The sequence below is a fragment of the Siniperca chuatsi genome, linkage group LG1, assembly GCF_020085105.1.
Source record: "Siniperca chuatsi isolate FFG_IHB_CAS linkage group LG1, ASM2008510v1, whole genome shotgun sequence".
Taxonomy (NCBI): domain Eukaryota; kingdom Metazoa; phylum Chordata; class Actinopteri; order Centrarchiformes; family Sinipercidae; genus Siniperca; species Siniperca chuatsi.
In genome coordinates, this window is record NC_058042.1 from 10028778 (window position 1) to 10049279 (window position 20502).

At 39.5% G+C, this 20502-nt stretch overlaps 1 protein-coding gene across 10 annotated transcripts in view; it reads left to right on the plus strand.

Annotated features, from left to right (window-relative positions):
• Positions 1 to 10855: 10855 nt before the first annotated feature.
• The window catches only part of dmxl2 (Dmx-like 2), a 42430-nt gene continuing 32783 nt past the window's right edge, over positions 10856 to 20502 (plus strand). For 6 of the 10 annotated variants that reach the window (XM_044193281.1, XM_044193549.1, XM_044193633.1 and 3 more), the window contains exons 1-7: positions 10856 to 11282; positions 17868 to 17993; positions 18239 to 18310; positions 18433 to 18511; positions 18721 to 18865; positions 19886 to 19952; positions 20063 to 20235. In XM_044193281.1, the coding sequence (XP_044049216.1) occupies positions 11196 to 11282; positions 17868 to 17993; positions 18239 to 18310; positions 18433 to 18511; positions 18721 to 18865; positions 19886 to 19952; positions 20063 to 20235 (749 nt within the window). In that variant the 5' untranslated portion in view covers positions 10856 to 11195. Of the gene's footprint in view, positions 11283 to 17867; positions 17994 to 18238; positions 18311 to 18432; positions 18512 to 18720; positions 18866 to 19885; positions 19953 to 20062; positions 20236 to 20502 lie in introns of those variants that run through there. The other 4 variants (XM_044193887.1, XM_044193975.1, XM_044193461.1 and 1 more) reach the window with 3 other exon arrangements.

Here is a 20502-nt window from a genome sequence, read left to right on the forward strand (position 1 = left end):
CTCTGTTAGAAAAAACACCTTTTCAAACCTGAATACAATTCCTAACTCTAAAGTAGTTTCTGTTGTTCACACAATGTGGACTATTGTATAACTATGAAGCAGGTATTTAAAAAACCTAAATCTGTGCCATATTTCCTCCTACTGGGGCTGGATGTGTGGCACTAGCTGCTAAATATCACTCAGCCAACTCTGACAAAAACAGTAACACTGAAATGTCTTCTACTTTATAGAAACACAACATAGTACATGTAGTTGTATTTTCTACTTTTCTTGATCCTGCATTCTAAGCCAATGAGCAAACACTTTGTGGGGTTGCTTTCCTAATCTTACTATCTGTCTTTTCTTTTTCATTGACCACATTGGTCTGTGTCATGATATAATCCTGATAATCTCACTGTAGGTTGTTGAGCCAACTGAGCCGTATGTAAGCTTGAAGGAGGGAGGGAGGGGCAGAGCTGCCGAGCAGCAGCAGTGGCACCGTGTGGTATAATAATTTCCTCTTTCTCTATAGGCTACTACATTCCTGGGGTTCACCCGTCTGCCAAGGCCAGACACACAAGTACTGTAAATGCATACTGCATGTGTGCATGCAAGAAAATACACATAAGCAGATGCACACAGACTCACATATATAGTAAACTCACTTATATACACAGAGAGCCGTGCACTTTCTGCACAAATTTGGCACATGTCAGCAAGAATAAATTTCACAAGCATAGACATACACACAAATGCACACACAGACATATTTCATCTACTACAGCTACTACTCCTGGTATGAACTATTGCCAGGACCTACAACCCAAGATAAGGAAATAACTCACATCCTTTGTCTAGTTTATTCATACACCAAAACCACACAGAGCAGGCCTCCGACCAGCTACGTCTGCATCTTATTTACTTGCTCATATTAGTGCTAAAACAGTCCCTTAGCTGAGTTGTCACCAGTCAACAGTGCCCTCTTCTGGCTACTATGTCATATTACACTATCACCAAGTAATTTTCGGTACAAGTTGCTGCAACTAGCTAAAATTTCTTCCATAAATGTCTCATACCCTGTATACCAATTCATATTAGATGCAAAACTGTGGAATCTAAGTTCAACTACAATAATTGGTGTTTGAAATGGAACATTTTTTGGTGTTTGTGCGTCTCAAAACAGGCTGTAAAATGCATTTACCATTAAAAAAAGTCATTGCTGATGGAACACCCAACACCTTCAGGTGGTACGGTGATATACCAGAGGTCTGAGTCATTTTCTATCATGTTTAGATTTTTGTAGGCCTAGAATAAATGTTCCTGCTTAGCTAGACTAAAGGACCAAAATGGAGGGACCAAAGTTACAGCAATTTAGATGATATAAGACATGTCACAACCCTGCCAAAATAGTTGTTTGTGCCTGTATTTTGAAATACAGTGTATGATTTATCTTGTATACTTTGGACATGTGCACCTTAAATGGAAAACTGTCCCACAGTCAACACATTTTTTGAAAAGAACTGCCAAGTCACCACTGTTGTCCAGGGTGACTTGAGGAAATCAGTTGAGTTAATGGTTTTACATCACCACACCTAAACCTCTCAGTCATAAACAAAAAGCCTGAGATAAAACCTGATTTTAAAGAAGCCTTACTGCCAAGGAGGCAGATATTTAAAGCCATTTTGAATTTTATTTGAATTATAGATACATATGTCAGGGACATAAAGTTTGAAGTCTAGTCCAAATAGTTTCACTGTATGTGATTTACTACTACAGGAAATTAGGAAATGGCAGCAATACATTATTTTATGGAACAGATTCGCTGAGCATCAAATGTTGGAAACCTTACTTGTGATATTGGGCTATATAAACAATGACTAGACTTACAAAATGGAGGGTCAATTCAGAAAAGATGTGAAATTGTCAACTACAGGTACAGTACACTACAGGAGGGAGCCACAATGTCCTTTCCACTTGTTGGCAACAGTGTAGCCTGAGACATCAGACTGTATGGGATCTAAGGGGTTACCCAAGCCCCAGTGTTTGAAATCCTATTAATAGTACTGTATTCCAATGAAGCTTTTCTGCTGAAATCAAATAAACTTCTCTTTGCCATATTACTTGCTAAAAAAAACAGTTCTAAAGATTATTTTATGGCATGTTGTCTTTATTAGATAGTTTTCAGGGGAGAGTGGCAGGAAATATGGAGAGAAAGAGAGGGTAATGATACTGGACTAAGGTCCCTAGTCACATTCATACTGGCTATAACAAAGTGCCCTGTGTGAGACTTTTTTATTGACTCCCAGAAAAAAGAAGATAGGCTTTACAGTATATATGGTAGAAAGAAGTAGTTCGAAGTGAGGATGATCCCTGTTTATGTATGCTGTCTGACTGACCCTTACTTCTGATGCCAACAATAATGATGATCTCTCTGTTGACCTCTAGTGGTTGACTACAGAAGAGCTCCCTTGCCTTCAGTGTACTGTGTATACAAATACAGTAGTCAACATTTATTTTTTTAAGAGGTTATAGTAATAATAGTGTTTTCTTAATATTGTTCTCCTTTGGTATTTCAAAACATTGTTTCATTAGAGGATATTTTCATGAACCTCAGTGCACAGAAAGCAACATGTATGCATATTCTTAGTTCAATGACAGCAGCTCCTGTGTCAGAGAATGCTTGTTGACAGGTAGCCAACCTTTTCTGCAGCGGCTTCAACCTGACTCCAGCCTTTGACCCTGCTAAGCAAACTGGCTTAATATCAATGAGTGATCTCACAGTCACTTTGTCTATTATTTTCAGTCTATACAGTAGATGCATGTCCACTCTTAAAACACTGTAGAACTTACAACTCAAAATATGACATAACCATCTACACAGGGTTTTACTCAAGCTACAATATTGATGCAGTAATATGACTAGTATTCTTCATTAGAGAACATGGGCTAGGATAACATTGTAAGAATGTGCTGAAGCCCCATGATGCAAACATGAATAACAGATGTGTGAACCTCTTGCTTTGCAAATGTTTGAAATTGTAGAGAAATAAATTGACATGCAAATTTGAAAATTTGTGTGCACCAGTTAATGCCAAAGTCATCTGAGGTGCATAATATAAAAACAAAATGACCGTACAGCTGTTATGCTCTCTCTAACATGCCCTCTCTTCTCTTCCCTTTCAGGAGCTCATCACTGTCTATCACAGTGAGTCAGTAACCTGTTGCAACACAACTGGGATTATAAGCTTAGGTAGGGTCTCTTTGTGTGTGTGTGTGTGTGTGTGTGTGTGTGTGTGTGTGTGTGTGTGTGTGTGTGTGTGTGTGTGTGTGTGTGCGTGTGTGCGTGATTGTTTGTGTGCCAAGCCCTTGATCTTCTCATCACACATCAGAGCCACCTCAGAAAACTGCTCACACCCACCATCTGGTCCTCTATCATATACTGTACTTTGCATAGAAGAACTCATATTTGTGTCTGACAAATTATATGCTACAGTATATCACTCATATGCACAGGTACTTGGAAAATAGACACATGCACACACTCTGTGAACACAGGCGCCTGCCTAAAATAGAATAGCATGTGATCCAAATATGAATGAGACAGAGAAACACAATAAAGCCCAATACTGTGGAAATGAAAAACCAGGTAATCCTATTACAGCTCAAAAGGGGCAGAGGAAACTTCCCAACACAAATGCACTCATGTGAGTGAACACACCCACACACACACACAATTATATTGCATTATTGAGCACAGGGACAGACCTGAATAGGATTCTTAACCCCTAAATAGAAAAGGAAATAATTCACACACACACACACACATCAGCAGTGGCAGTGAATAATCCCTGAAACAACTGCAGGTGTGAGAGATTCATCAGTTAGCCCAAGGCTGGCTGGACAGGAAAGCAGGAGAGACAGATGGACTAGTTAAACCACAGTAAGAGAGGCTGACCTTCCTCAGAGCGGGAAGAGGAGGGGAAAGCGACAAGAGTGTAGAGAGAGAGATGGGAAAGAGGGGGTGGTGTCAAAGACTGAGACAATGCTCTGGAATAGCTGTCATCAATCTTCAGTATCTCTGCAGACACAGAAATCTCTGAGAGTCTGAGCAGGATTGCAGTGTGTGTGAGACAGAGATAGAGGGGGAGCAGAAGAAAGAAAGCAATAACAGATGAGACTTACTGTAATAGGAAAGCAGATGTATGAGGTTAAAAAACATTCACACCAAAATCAAATACTGTAATGTGGAGGAAGAAGTTACTGAGGCTGAAGGGATGAGGAGAAGTAATCACACTTAACCACTGCAAGAAAATGCCTGCTGATAAAGGAACAAATTAACCTGTTATGAGAATCGCAGATTGTGAGTGGTTGTAATTTTTCCTCCAGGAAAGAAAAAAAACAATAAGCATCCATCCATCCAGAGGCCCTGGCTGCCATCTAGTTAGAGCAGTTTTATCCTATTAAAGGTGGGTTATGCAATTTTGGAGAAATCCAATAACATGAAAAAAAACATGTACAACAACACAGCAAGTAATGTAACTAACGTTAGCTAGGTTGTGGGTTAGCTTAGCTAGGTTGTTAACAAACTGTGCTACAGTTGCTGCTGCAAAGCTAACAGCCAGAGAGGACGAGACGGTTTCCCAAAGCCAGCAAACCAGCTCCAGACAGCGATACTCACAACTCTCCTGCTACTATAGCTAACATCAACAACAACAGCATATCTTGGCAAACTAGAAAGTAAGCTGAATGTCTGCGGGCAAGTCATTTAACGTTACCTGGCACATCATGGCTGGAATAGCTGGAATAGTGTTGTGTGGCTCGGTCCGAGCCACTTTGTTTGTTTAGCATTTACAGAGCCAGGGCTGTGTACAAACACCAGAGTTTATTTCAGCACACACAGAGCACTGAGAGTAAGCGGACCGTGAGGAGATATTTGCTGTATTTGACAAAAAGAAGTGTATTGGATTAGAATCGTATACCCCACCTTTAAGCGGTACTGTTACCAAGTACTGAGGCTGAAGACGATACAGACAGGATTTTCAACCTGTCTGAGATACTCACAAGAAAAACTGCAGCATTTGTTTAAATGTTTGAAACATTTGAAGACTTCAAGGTCCCCTAGCCGGGAGTTGAACTATGGATATTACAGTTATGTGGTATATGGTAGGCTTAACCATTAGGCTAGCAGGGTACCTCTCACCTGGATGTTTTTAATTTGTAATGACAGATGATGCCAGAGATTGGGAACAACAATAGCGAATGTGACGGCCTCCTTTAGTCCTAAAAAGCAGTCACAGGATTCTTTGGATTTAGCTGAAGAAATGGGATAGTTTTGCTCTGAGATACATACTTGCCCTTGCAGTGCTTTAGATTTGAACAAAACGAAGTTTAAACCCAATTCTGCTCTCAGTGGGTAATGAAGGGTGGAGAGCACTTGAGCAATGTGTCATATAACGTGACAAATTCTCACAGCAGCATTCTGCAGTAGGAGGCAGCTAAGTGTTATAAACATGGCATTATAGTAGTCTAGTAAAGAAGACAAAACTGATAATATTTTGGCAATTTTAGTTATAACAACAAAAGCAACTATCATTATCATACTGTATGATTTGTGAGTATGGTTTGACATGTTATGCTAAAGGACTAATGTGTGTTACTCTAAACATGTGACTCACACACACACAAAAAGCTAACAAGGTTACATCAGGAGTAGACCTTGCCCCTGACCACAGCTTCAGTCTGCATTACACAAACTATTGTACAGAGTGGTAAAGTGTCATTGGTAAATGGACTATACTTATATAGCGCCTTTCTAGTCTTTAGTCTTTAATTGAATAGACTCAAAGATTATAAAAAAGATGACAAATAATAATTTACTTATTTTATTTATTTGTTCTGTCAATTCATCAGGAAGTTAGTCATCATTAGTATCAGTCGTTACAGTTGAACACAATCAGCTTCGTGAAATATTAGGGGGAAGAAGAAAAAGCTAGAGACAGAGAGACTGCATGCAGTATGATCTGAGACCGGAGGCATGTACACATCTGTTCATGAATAGGGTAGATGGATGAACACTTGAGTGGCCTGTTTTAAGCCTGCTTCCAAATTCCTTCCTTGTTCTGTCTCACTTAGGGCCCTTGATAACTCCTCACAAGTGAATGGATGAGAACTGTGCCCAATTGTATACAAGAATCTTGTGCTTTGGAATGCAGCATTGCTTTTCTGCCATTAGTATGACACATTTCATCTTCTTTCTAAGCAGATACTAAGGAACTAATAGAATGACAAGTGAAACTTATAGTGCATAACGTGCAAAAGATAAAGCTTAGTCCTGCATGCATTTTGCTCATGCATTGAATTTACATACAGTCATGATGTACTGGTCATCCTAGTGGTCCTTAAGCTTTGATTTCTGATTGTGCTAAGAATTGTGCTAAGAGTTGAGAATTGTTTTAATACACAAAGGTAACCTGATCAGATCACCTGATTACACGTGATTCATTAAAGGACACTTGAAATATTCTGATCTCGTTATTCTAACTCATGGCTGCCATTAGTATGTCTTTTTGAGACTAAGAGCTAATAGTGTAATTTAATAGCAGTTCTGAAAGCTATCTTGAAATTTCTCTTCCCCCATACTCTCTCCATATTACTCAACATTTCAAAAGCAGCAATCAACATAATAGATGTCCTGTGTTGCTCTCCTGGGCCTCATTAGCATTATTTGCAAACATCACAATGAGTTTATCTGGTCATTTCTAACATAACTCTATTCAAAACTGCCTCATTTTCAGAGAACCAGTGAATAATTATTTTGGTTGGTCTCTGTTCCCTGCTGGTTAAGGCCCATTTCTTTTGAAACAGTGACAAGCCAAAATGCACATGCCAGTAATCACAAATTGCCACAGCACACAGAACAGCATGAATGGTGTTTCTCTTGGTTGTAAAATTAGATAAAAAAGATTCCTCAGAAATTCAAACTGATTATTTTCTTTTAATCAAAGTTTGATTGAAATGTCAGATTCACTTTTCCTCATTTACTGTGAAGACACAAGATACTATTGTGCTAAAGCTGTTGTTTATCACTGTATATATGTGCTACTTTGACAGACAACTAAGGCACTCACACTGTAAATATTGATATTCATGACAATCACATTTAAACAGTATGCAATGATTTAATTATTTAATATTGTGAAGAACACATTACATTTTTGTCCCAGGGAGCAGAATGTCTTGCACCTCAGGGTCAGACTGGAGCTCCCTACAGCTAGCAGCCATCCATGAAATGAGAAAATCTATAATGCATTTAATTCTGTTCTCTGTAGATCAGAATTCAGTCTCCCAATGGCACTGCAGGGACTACAAACACTGCATCAACCTTCTTCCAACCCTTCTGCAATAACCATACAACAGCTATCAGTGTGTACCATCTTTGTCTCTCTCACTCACACACACACCTGCTGTACACACACTTGCACGAGCCTCCTTTCCTGCTCTAAATACACTCTCCTCTTCACAGGTTAGCTATACTGCAGCAATGGGATATCCTTTTTTATATTTATTTATATATATACTTATTTATTGGCACTGTTCTCTCTGCAGTGATCTCAGCACTCTTGGCTAACTGCACAATGCCTCTGGTACCTAAGAGATTAATCCGTTGTTTCTTAATAATCTAAAGTGGATGCCCTCCGTCATCTCAAGAATAATCAGTATGGACAGGCACACATGAATAAACTTGCAGGGAATCTGCATGAACCTGTCCATCTATTTTTGTCTGGGTTGATGAAAGGGGTGAGAAGTATAAAATGCCTTTTTTCAGTCAGAAAGAGGTGCTTCAATCAATCACACTTTATTTATATAGCACCTTTTAAATCAAATGCAATTCAAGCCAGACTAAATAGATGGGTTTTTAGTTTAGTAAAGTTTTCAGCTGCTCTCAGATCCTCTGGAAAGCTGTTCCAGCGGCTTTGAGCGTAGTGGCTGAACGCAGCATCTCCAGATGTTTTTGTTCTGGTTTGTGAAACAGCTAAAAGAGAAGAACCGGAGGATCTGAGGGGCCTTCCTGGTTCATAAGCTAAAAGCATTTCTGAGAGGTAGTCTGGTGCAAGGCTATGTAGTGCCTTATAAACTAATAAAATTATTTAAAAATTAATACGAAACTAACAGGTAACCAGTGTAAAGACTTTATAATAGGTGTAACGTGTGCTCTCCTTTTGGTTTTAGTCAGCACTCGTACAGCAGAATTTTGAACTAATTATATCTGATTTATTGTATTCTTTGGTGGACCAGAAAGGAGAGCATTACAGTAGTCTAGCCTGCTAGTTATAAAAGCGTGCATCAGTCTCTCTGTGTTGCTCAGAGAGAGAAATGGCCTCACTTTGGAGATGTTCTTCAAATGAAAAAGGCTGTTTTTGTGACACCCCACACATGAGCCTTGAAATTGAAATCACAGTCAAAAATCACTCCTAGGTTTCCAGCTTCTTGGCTTGGGTCGAGTTCTAGTGTATTTAGTTTGAAGGCCAGTTTCTCTCTCTGAGCTTTTGAACCAATGATCAGTACTGAATGATCAGTAAGAAATTACGTGACATCCAGGCCTTTATATCTAAAATACAGTTAAAAAGTGAGTCAATTGGCCCGGTGTCATCAGGAGACATGGCCACATAGATACTGTGCCACCTGATGACACTGCCCAGGGGTAGCATGTACAAATTTACAAAAAGTAAAGGTCCTAAAATTGATCCTTGTGGTACCCCACAGGTAACTTCATAGTGCTTGGAGGAGTGGTCATCTATAGATACAAAACATTTTCTTCTGTAGAGATATGAGGTAAACAAGTTAAAAGCAATTCCAGACAGGCCAACATGCTCACTTAATCTATTTAAAAGAATCTGGTGGTCCACAGTATGAAAGGCAGCACTCAGGTCAAGTAGCACCAGAACTGAAGGCTTGTTGTTGTCAAGATTTTTTCTGATATCGTTCACTACTTTTAGCAGGGCTGTCTCTGTGCTGTGATGTGTCCTAAAACCTGATTGAAACATTTCCAATGTTGGAATTTAGTTTAAAAAGGTACTTTGCTGATTAAAAACTAGTTTCTCTAAAATTTTGCTTAAAAATGTGTTTCGAAATCAATCTAAAATTGCTCATGTCCTCACAGCAGTCTGCCCTAACTAATCAAAATAAAAAGGAGCTGAAAGAGGCATATTTCTAGCAGGAGTTTGCTGACTTTCAATTTACTGGATGATTATTTGGATTAAATAATTCTACATAGTTATCCAGGGATGTCACTGTTGATTTATAATGGCTTACAAAGGGCTGGTTGTGTAGTTTAAACATTACACTGGTCTTTAAGTTATTCTGTGATATCATTATAGAACAGCTGTAAAGTCTGACACTCGCAGTTAAAAAAATGCTAGTCACCAAATGCTAAATGGACAGACACAGTATTACACATGCTACAGGATGAGTGTGCCCCGCCATTGTTGTTGACACTGTTTATATGTATGTGTCACATTCTTGCAGGGCTACTGCCCTGCAATTTTATGTGCTGTTGTCCTGTGTGTCATGGTGGCTGGCAGGCAGGCCCTGTCTGATGATGTCAGTGTGGCTTAAATAACTAGGCCAATGCAATGATGGTTGTGTGTCACCACCATGGATCTCCTGTCAGTCCTCCATCATTTATCTAGAAACAATGAAGTAGAGAGTGTGACAATGGATTTGTAAGAGGGGGTACAAAAGGGAAAGAGGGCAAACAGTATAAAGGTGATTTGCTCCATCAAATCTCATCAGTGAGATGAATGAGTAGATAAGGAGATGAGGGACAGTTGCAGCTACAATGAACCTCAGCCTGGTCTAGCTAGCTCACTCTCTGTTCTCTGTAAAATGTCAAACAGTAGTGGACATTATTGTCACAGTATTTCATATCTAATGTTTTAGTTGCCCATGATATTAGGGCTGCAACTCAATTAATCAGCAGATTATTTTCTTGATTGGTTAATCATTTGGGTCTGTCGCTTGCTTGTTTTGTCTGTCTAACAGTTCAAACCTCAAAGGTATTCAGTTTGCTATAATGTAAGACAAGGGACAGCAGCTAATCCTTACATTTGAGAAGCTGGAACCATCAAATGTTTGGCATTTTGCCTGAAAAATTCCCATACCTGTTATTTGATTATCCAAAGTTAGAATTAATAGAATTAATTTTCTGTTAATCAACTAATCCATGAATCAACTAATTGCTTCAGTTCTACATACCTGGATACCTAAAGATAATATGAGCTAGTTAATAATTTCAATGTAATACTTTAACTCCAGGTAGGTTGGAAACACATACAGTTTTTGCTTATGTATGTATTGAGTGATTGCAGGACTGTTTCTTGTGCATCAAAAAATCAACAATTTCATGTGACTATTTTAGACTAGAATAGGAAGAGAATGAGGCCACTACCAACCCCACATAAACAAAAACACCTTCATGAATTTATGTCTGTTAAGAGTATGACTGCTCTCTGCTGCAATTGAACGGTGTTTTATGTGTATGTTTCCCTCATTCGATAACTTATTTTGACAAAATCACTATCCCATCAGTTTTGGTTTTACCCCAGACCCTAAATTTATGATCAATGAACTCAAATCGTCGACAGAGGGACTCGCCGTAAACATAGAAAAGCAGTGCTAGAGCAGCTGTACAGTGCCCCAGAAAGAAGCACGGTAAATCGTTAAAAGAGGTTTGTATGTCATTTCAAAGAATATATACGACAACGTAAACAACTATATTTTTATTTCAGGAATAAACCCAATGAAGTACTAAGTAAAATTCAGGAGTTGGTATTTCCCAGTCTAGATTTCACGTATCTATGGCCATGAAGTCGTGCCTTGACAACGCCGTGAACGCGCATGTCATCTTCGCTGCGGAGATCCGGCTGCCTCGGCTCTCACGATTAATCGCAGGGATGGTGTTGACAGCGAGAGGCGACGGACGGACAGTTTTACATGTTTAAATAGATGACAGGCAATGGCCAGGTGAAATTACATTTATACGGGTCGAACACAAATTCCCCGTAACACCACCGTTTGTGGAGGAAGACGACACTGCCAGGCCGAGGACAACGATAACGCTACTCATGGAATTCCCAGTCGTTAGATGGAGAAACCGAAAGGGTGGGCTCGTTATTAATAATTAACAAAAAAACATCTGCTGCTAAAATATAAGGAAAATGCATCTGCATCAGGTGCTGACGGGAGCTGTAAACCCTGGAGATTGCTGCTATTCGGTGGGAAGCGTGAATGACATTTCTTTCACGGTGAGGATTTATTTTGATATTATTTGCTCAAGAAAACACCCATTGAAGCTAACGAATGACTAGCTAGCTGGATAGTTAGCTAGCTAGCATTATATTGGCTGTAAACAGGCTGGCTAGCGAGATAAGGCACTGGCTAGCCGGGTAGTGTGCTAGCCAAACTGCCGCACCGAGAGATTCACAAATAGCGAGTCAAGACTACTCGGGGCATCCTTATCACAAGCCCCTCTTTCATTTACCTTGCTAGTCAGACATTGACAAGCTAATATGCTCAAGTAGATTTTCAACGGTAATGTCTGCATCTATTTCTTTAGGGGTACCGTTATATTATTTATCGCTCCAAGACAGCTAGCCACTCAAATGACCTTTAGCTGCATCTCGTAACGGTAGAATTACTGCAAGGGAATCCCTTTGCGCAGCCATAACATTGGCAAATATTTGCAATGGGACACGCTCCGACGAAATTTTGCAGTGCACACTACAGGTGACCAAGTTACGCATGGGGCTTGACAAAATTGCGCAGCAGTTCTGGATGAAAAAGCTTTGTTGTGTTGTGGTTGCAGAACTAGCTAAGCTTGCTACCATTTAGCGTTAAATCCTCCTCACGGATCATTAGCTAGCTGTCATCCTAGCATCAGCTGCGCCAGTCATGACGTAGAGAGCCATATATGGATACATGAGCCAGAGGGCTGAATGGCAGTGTTTTGGTGTCGAAAATAACATATTCAGAAACGTGGTGCCATCTGTCAAAATTTTGAGATAAGTGAAATAGAATACACTTACATTTTTATTACTGATGCGTATTGGCCCTTTATCGGCTCATATGGGGGAGCTTGACATCAGTCATTTAGACTTTATGTATTTGTACTCATGCTGATCAAAACGTTATACTTTGAACCAAAAACTGTGTCTGTTATTTATTGACCTCTTTGGGCTATATATATTCTTTTTCTGTCTGAGGTCTGGCAACTTCCCAACATTTCTCTTTGTGCCTCAAGTTGACAGCACCGAGCGGCTCAATCAATATTCCATTTTGTGCAGCGAGACATGGGAATAACCTATAATATTACGGCCTCTTTTGTGATGGCAAATAGGAAAAAGTGCACAATAATTCATAACCCCAACAAATGTTGTGGCTCTTTTGCTTAGAATGGATCTGTTGAAGTTAAAGTAGGGGTAGAGTGTAGTAGAAAGAAAACTGTAGCATCCTGAGTCAGCTCTTGTACTGAGAGCAGAAGATGAATGGTGATGACTTTCTTGATAGCTGAATGATCTTTCATAACATCCTATAAAACCCTTCAAAAGCCATTACTGTGTTTCGTTTTAACTGAGTGGTTTAACATTGCGTTGTCATCTTGACAAGTCCTAGCTTTTGGGGGTCTTTATTTGTTTACCATAATCTGTTTATATTAAAATTTTCATGTTTATCATGTTTCATGCAACTAGTCATTTTCTAAAAAGGCAGATACACATTCTCTAGAATAGTATTTACCTGAAGCTTAGGGTTTGTTGTCCTCAAAGAGTGATATGTGAGAAAATATGCTACTAATTTATCATTACATGATCAATATCAGTCCATACCAAAAGCATTGTGACTGCATTAGTTAAATTCTGCCAATGCAGGCTCACAGTAAATTCTTGAGCAGCTATGTCGCACGCTACCATTCCCCCATGCTGAGAACACTGTGAGCCTGTCCAATGGCTGCCAAATCTAGGCTTGGTCTGTTCCTGCTGACTATTAGTGAGGTAGTGCTTTGTTGTTGTTTCATATTTATATATATATATATTTTTTTTTTTTCAGAAACACAGACACCCTCTCCTCCCTCCTCTTTCATTCCCTCAGTCTTTTAGAATATAGTGCACTCATTCGTTGTCCTGCTCATTTTTGTTAAAACTATAAAGAGGCGTTGACCCCCTTTCCTCTTACTCCGCTCAACGACGGGAGCCGGCTCTGGCTTTGTACCTACGGTCATATCTGCTCAACAACATAGGGCAGAGTTGGTTGTGAGGCCTTGCGCGTTGCCACAGGGCCCCAGTTTCTATGCCTGGTCTTTTCTTTCTGTGTCTGAGAGGGTGTAAAGTAGACATCATGTCCAATCCCGTTACCTTCACACTGACCCCTAGGCCCAGACCCTGACACACACACACACACACACACACACACACTACATCTAACCTACAGCAGCCATGAACGCACCAGTTCAAATGAGCAAGCATGAGGTTAGAGCTTCATTGGATGTGGAATCATTCCATCTTTATGCTATTTGTTTCTGTGCTCCAGCATGGCTTCTACAATGTTGCATGCTCAACTTTGTACATTGGCAGATTGGCAGAAATCTGCCAATAGTTAATAGAGTAATAATAGAGTAGGAACGTGAAGGAACTAGATGGCAAGAATTAAGAAGAGATCTGTTCATTATTTAGGCAAAATAAAATGGTGTTCTTTTTCACAATGAAACATAATGTAGGTTGATTTTCAGTAATATAGTAATTGCCATTACCTAAATTGCCATTTTAAATTGTTGATTGTTCAAAATGGTTCAAGTCTGTTGTCAGTTAAATGACAAATATGACAGAGCAACTGATTAACTAAATTTAAAAAAAGCTATTTAGTGTGATTTGTGTCTGTTTATTACATTGTGAAACACTGATGACTGATAATGTCCTCTTGAGAGGTTGTAAAAATCATGGTTAGAAAGACTATTTCCATGTCTATTACAGTGTTTTTTTACCTGTGGTCGATGTACATACAAACAGCCTTGTGGGGTTTGATATGCAAATTATGTGCAAGCCACTAAAAATAGACTACATGTGTGAACTAGAAAGCAGACACAGAAAGAGATTACAATCTGGCAGAAAGGGGTGTGGCCCACGGAATGAAGGAAAATAAAAATTGCTTCTTTGTCTTACAATTCAATAATTATTAAGCCAAAAAGTAACATGCTTTATAAAGGATGACATGGTAGTTGTTTGCTCCAGATCCAAGCCAAAAACTGTTCCTTAGCCCATGGTGTAATTGTCCACAAAATTTCATAGACATCTGTTAAGCCGTTTTTTGATATCCTGCTAACTATAGATAGACAAACAAACAGAACATTATCACCCTTGTCTGTTTTTTGAGATCCATTAAGTTGCTGCAATTGCAGCCAGTCTAGCTGGATACATTGATTAAGTTGGATATGTTATGATCAACAGACAGTATGGAGACTTGGTGTAGTTTGGCTTTTAATGCACACTGCTTCACTGCAGTCATGTTACAGAGAATAACAAGGCCCATATGATATGACCATAGATGGTGGGATCAAAGTACAGGTCTGTTTTCCAGGGATAATGCAGATTAATACAGATTGACAGAAAGACCAGGTTACAACAGGCCAGAATTGATCAATTCATGTTTTTTAAATATTTGCAGCTAAGGCTTTTGAATACAGCTCAAAGCCATCTAGCTAGCACAAACATGAAAATGGTACACATGGTAGCAGCTGTGGCTATGGAACATGCTCGCATGATTGCATTGGGCATGGGTAATGAGTGGCATTTGATGGAAAGGCAGAAGTCATCTCTCACTCCCTTCCTCTTATCTACTTTCATTACCACAGCACATGACTGCATTCACTCTTTTCTTCAAAAATTCTTTACCCTGAAAAGCAGCTAAATCCCTGCCTCATGGTGTTTTACCATTGTTTTGCCAGTATTCAAATAGCATTTAAGATGCTCTTAACTAGCAAGATGTGAATCGATCACTCATCAGTAATATAAACATGCCATGTGGATGACCATGCTGTCATTCAATAGACTAAAAATAGAGTTTGCTGACTGAAATTTTTAAAGCATGATGCATGGGTTTCCCAGAGTTAGGCTAAAGAAACCAGCCCAGATTGGTGATTCAATGAGAGATGTTTTTGATTTTTTTGATCAGTAGGAATGGGTATCATTAAGACTTTAATAGTTCTACTACTCTTGCCAATACTGCTTATCCATCCGGTACTTTAAAGGCACTCTTGATGGTTCTTTTTGTTATGAATCCACCCATATTTATAGCTAAACAATCAGCTGGCTAATGGTAACTTTTAATCATTAACCCATGTTTGTATAATTTAGTTAACTCTTTGGGCTCTATGCTACTAGCATACATAACATACCTGAGTTGGATGGGGCACCGAAAGCATTGTCAGCATCGACTCTAGTGAAGTGTAACCAGACTTTTGAGCATTTAGTTCTCTCTGCCATTGTCACTAAGAGCAGGCTCTCTCTCTCTCTCTCTCTCTCTCTCTCTCTCTGTGTGTGTGTGAATGAGAGAGGCAGAGAGCTGGCCCCCACCCCTCGCATGTACGACAGGTTCCGAGAGAGAGCTCTCGCTTCTGGATTGGGAATAGCAAAAATGCATCATAGACGAATGTCTTAACCTTATTGCAAATTAGAAATGGAGTTGCTGAGATAAAAGGTACAAGATAACGTTTATGTAGCCTAAATAAATATGAAATCTATTTTCTTAATTTCTCCAATACCAAGAGCAGAAGCTGTAACGTCAGAGCTTATCAATACTACAGCCTTTAATAATTTAGCCCTGTGGCCTGTTTAATACCGGGTTTCGATACCCATCCCTTTACATCAGACAGTAAAAAGAGCATATCATATTAATATCCTTTGTCTCACGTACTGTATCGGGACATCTGTAAACCCTTTAGGCTATATGAAAGAATAGCATGCTCCCAACAAAGTGTCGGGGAAAAACTTTTGTGTGTGAATTACTTACAAGCAAAATGTCACATGACTCCACTAGACATTATTTAAATACATATAGTTCACTTTCTACAGATACTTGGGTGTAGATCAATTACATTCACAGACCGAATTAGTGACTTACTTGCTGTCTGTTGTTGAATCAAATAAATATCCTGACAGCTAGGCAAACATTAAATTGATTAGAATGGGCATTCAGCAGACCTTCATGTCTTCATTTAATTAGTTTCACGGGCTGCCTTTGATTGAAATAAACTATTAGTTGACTAATAGTCATAAAAGGTCTTATCTCGATCTTGACTTACTTTAAATATGTGTGAGACTGTTTCTCCCGTATTATTATTATACATATGTAGATAGATCTCTTAAAGTCGAGTGCTTACTAATGACCAAAGCGTACCATTTTTGTATTATTTTTGTGTCATTACATTTTCTAGTAATGACTGTTGAATATCTCACTCTCTATTAAAAGACCCCAAAAAACAACTGATCTTTGAACTGACTCAAAATGTTTCAAAACTCCTAATTGTTTGTTTATGCTGTGAAGTTGTGTCAATGTTTACCATGATGCCATGTATCAGTATTATGCTGCTACTACTAATGAATCATCCTACTTTGTATTGCCATCCCTCAGTACCTTTTTGTTTTCTCTTCTCTTTGTGTCTCTGTGTGTGTGTGTGCATGCGTTTGTGTGTTCATGCATGTGCATTTGTGAATGATGAAAGAAGTACAGGACACACACAAGCCCAAACCAAAGAACAAAGCAATGATGATAAGCCATCCTGTTTAAGGCAGATACACTCATGCCTACCAGCTTGGCTCAGGCTCCTACCAGGTCTAAATTACCTTGCTGACAAAGACAGTATAATGGACACACACATCGTGTGTGTGTGTGTGTGTGTGTGTGTGAGAGAGAGAGAGAGAGAGAGAGAGGTGCAGAGCAGCCCTAGACAGTGCGTGACGATGACCGCTTTTAATTCCAGCTATAATGTGCAGGAGCAAATGCTGCAGTAATAGTAAAGTGCAGACTGCACCTCCCTTATTTCTGTTTCTACCCGTCTCTCACATATTATGCTGTAGTATGTAAAGTATAATCTTAAGACGATCTTCACTATCATTTAATCCCCGGCTGTCACTTTATATTATACAACTGGCTGTAATGATGTACTGTTGTGTGACCCATTGGTTCCCAGCCTCTCCTCCTGTTCTCCTGAATAATGAAAGACACAAGCCGTCAGCCTGACTGTACTGTTGCTTCAAGGCCATCTTGCCTGTCTCCCAGGTGCTGCTGCCATTGCTGCCAACCACCATTGTATCAGTTTACCTTGCTGCCCATAATCCAAATCTTAACACAGGTCTGCCCATTAAGCATGGGCAATTAGCATGTGATGTGGATGTCTACGTATTACATTAGTAGCTGTTATTTTTTCATGCAGTGGATCTGTAAAACAGCATCTTATGTTAGTTTTACTGTTATGTTATTTGGTTTCTCTGCTCGTTTTACCACCACAACCTGCCAGTGCTATGGTGGTTTAAGGTGACTACCATGCTGTGCTAATCCTGTTGTAATATCTCACCCTGCTAATGCAATATTCATATTAGTGCCATTGAGTGCTATGATGGTCTACTTTTAGTAATTTATGACATTATATTGTAGATCCAGTTTAAACCACACATTATGAAATATTAAGTTTATTAATAAATGGGACTCAGTGTTTTCCTGACATTCATTATTTAAAGCATGAATGCATTTTACAGTGATATTTACCATTTTAAGTTTCAGTGGTTTGTCTATTGTGGCTCAATCTGATTTGCTTCCTCCTCCTGTGACCATTTCTTTTTCAGGCCTATGGCTCAGGTTGTGATGTAGTGATCTTGGCTAGTGACTTTGAGTGTGTGCAGATTATCCCGGGAGCTCAGAATGGAAACATACAAGTTGGCTGTGTGGAGTGCTCCCACCAGCTTGGCAGGGTAAGTGTTAACTGCACACTCAGACACACAGTTTTTGTTTTTCTGTGTAGCCAAAAGACATTTTCAATTACACTGAGCATAAAGACGTACGTTTAGCTGTCTTGTACTGACCATGCTTTCCTCTTCTTGCTATCTTGCTCTCCTGCACCACTCCCCACTTACGCTTACTTCTCCTGTGGGAATGGCTGTGCAGAAGCACTGATGAGTTGAGTAATGTGATGATAAACACAGCTCTTTATTTTTAGATCGCTGCATCCTATGGAAACACAGTCTGCATCTTTGAACCTCTTTCTACCAACCCAAACAAACGCCACAAGGTGAGCATGAATGTCAGTATTTTAGACATGTATAGTGGTTTAAATCAGTACTCTAATGAGTTGAATCACACTTGTGTGCCAATAACATTGCGTGGTGTGTGTCGCTCTCCTATCACTAACAGCAGCTTAACTGTCAGTGGCAAAAGACAGGACAGTTCTTCCTGGATGCCATCACTTACAACCTGGCCTGGGACCCACAAGGTACACCAATGCTTTCTGTGTTTAACTGATTCACTGACTGTTTGACTAAATTAATCCACACTACGCACAGCTCCTATTACAGCTTCCTGGGGTTTGTCTGAAGCAACATGTGCATTATGTAACATAGTCACAGTGTGCATGCGGCTCTGTGTACTGTAGTCGTCAACGTGGGACGAGAGGTGTGTAACATAGTGCTTTTGTGTCCTCAGGAAACCGTATCCTAGCAGCAACTGAGCGGCTCCAGCTGTGGGCTCCTCCACTGACAGATGCCCTGATAGAGGAGGAGGATGGGCAGATGAATGAGGACAAGCCCCACCCTGTCCTCAATGACTGGAACTGTATCTGGCAGTGCAAGTAAGTTTTTGCCTTTGTACATACTGTAAAAGCATCCGACATGATTAACATGGAAAAAAAACTTCCTGCTTCACGGTTATTAAATTAGGTCAGCAGCAAAATTAAAATCCAAAGATAATTTGGTAGAGAGCCAAGTACGGTTATACAGAGGAACAGTTGCTTTTGAAGTAAATGGCCTCTTAGTGCTGTCCATTGGTGAAGGAAATACATAAATGTCCTCACAGATAGCTAACCAGTACATTGATTAGACTGTGAGTGTCAAGCTGTGAGCTGTGTGCCTTCATTTTCTTCATTCCCTCCTCTGCCAACTCTAAATTTCAAGTCAGGAAAAGCTTTTTATAGCCAAGTTTGTCACAGGTAAGTGTATGTGAAAAAAACTTTGCTAATCTTTGAAAATCCCAAAGTTTTATGTACATTTTGTGATTGAAAATTTAAGTGGATTTTTTATTCAGGGCATTGATGGAACAGTCAAATATTACATGCATGCACTGTTTTTTCACCTTTGCCTGTTGAAAGTAAAACAGGAGCAAAATATATCTGTCAGCTGATGTGTTTAGTTTTTTTTCTGTCATACAGTAAAGAGTTAGTCCCAGCCCTGAACAGACAAAATATTAACTTTAATTCTTCCTCTTGAAGGTTGTGGAATTACAACATTTTACAACATATTACTAATAAAAACTTATAGGCAGTTACTGATTATCCAAACTCATCTGCACATAGCCTTACATGAAAGGTTTGCATGCACTGTTGTAAGCCACTCTTTTGAGTCTGTGGCCTGTGCTTTAAGCTGTGTAAGCAGACATAGACATATAATACATATTAGTAATTGTCATCTGATGACACATTTGCATGCTCAGGAAAGAACCTACAACACGGAAGTGCAAGCTCTGAAATGACCAGCAGCATAACTCATGTGCACAGTAACCACACATCAGCTGACAGGAGAACCACTTTGTTAAAAGTTTCCTGTGGAGAAGTGAATATAGCTGATATCATTGTTTATGCTTGTGTTTTTCTCAGGACTGCTGCATCTGTTCACATTGCCAAGTGGTCTCCTGATGGGGAGTACTTTGCAACAGTTGGGAAGGTATATGATTCATGTAAACATGTTGCAATTGTTGAACAGTTTTTGTAATTATAAGGTCTGTGGTGATGTTTGTATATAATGTACGTTCACACATGTGTTTGCATACACAGGATGACTGTTTACTTAAGGTGTGGTATCCCACCACGGGCTGGCGTTCTGCAGTGGTGGTCCAGGACCCCTCTGATAAAAAGTCTCCTCCAGTTCACTTCTCCTTTGTTTACCTGGCCCATCCTCGCTCAGTCACTGGTATGTCCTGGAGGAAGACCAGCAAGTACATGCCCAAGTAAGAAAGCACACACACAATCACACAGTCAGGGTGGCCAGGAACATGTTTATTTTGACACTGTCAAAGCACGACACAATTGTCTCAAAAAAGAGATTTTGCCCCTTTTGAGTCGTGTTAATGAACGGGGGTGTAAAATGTCTTTTTTTACTATGCCCAATCCTAAAACTTATTAGATTATCTTTATCCTGTCTGTTACACATTTCTATATTTTTTAAGGTCAGTATATGGAAAATAAAAAAACATATACTCAGTAAGTTTATTATA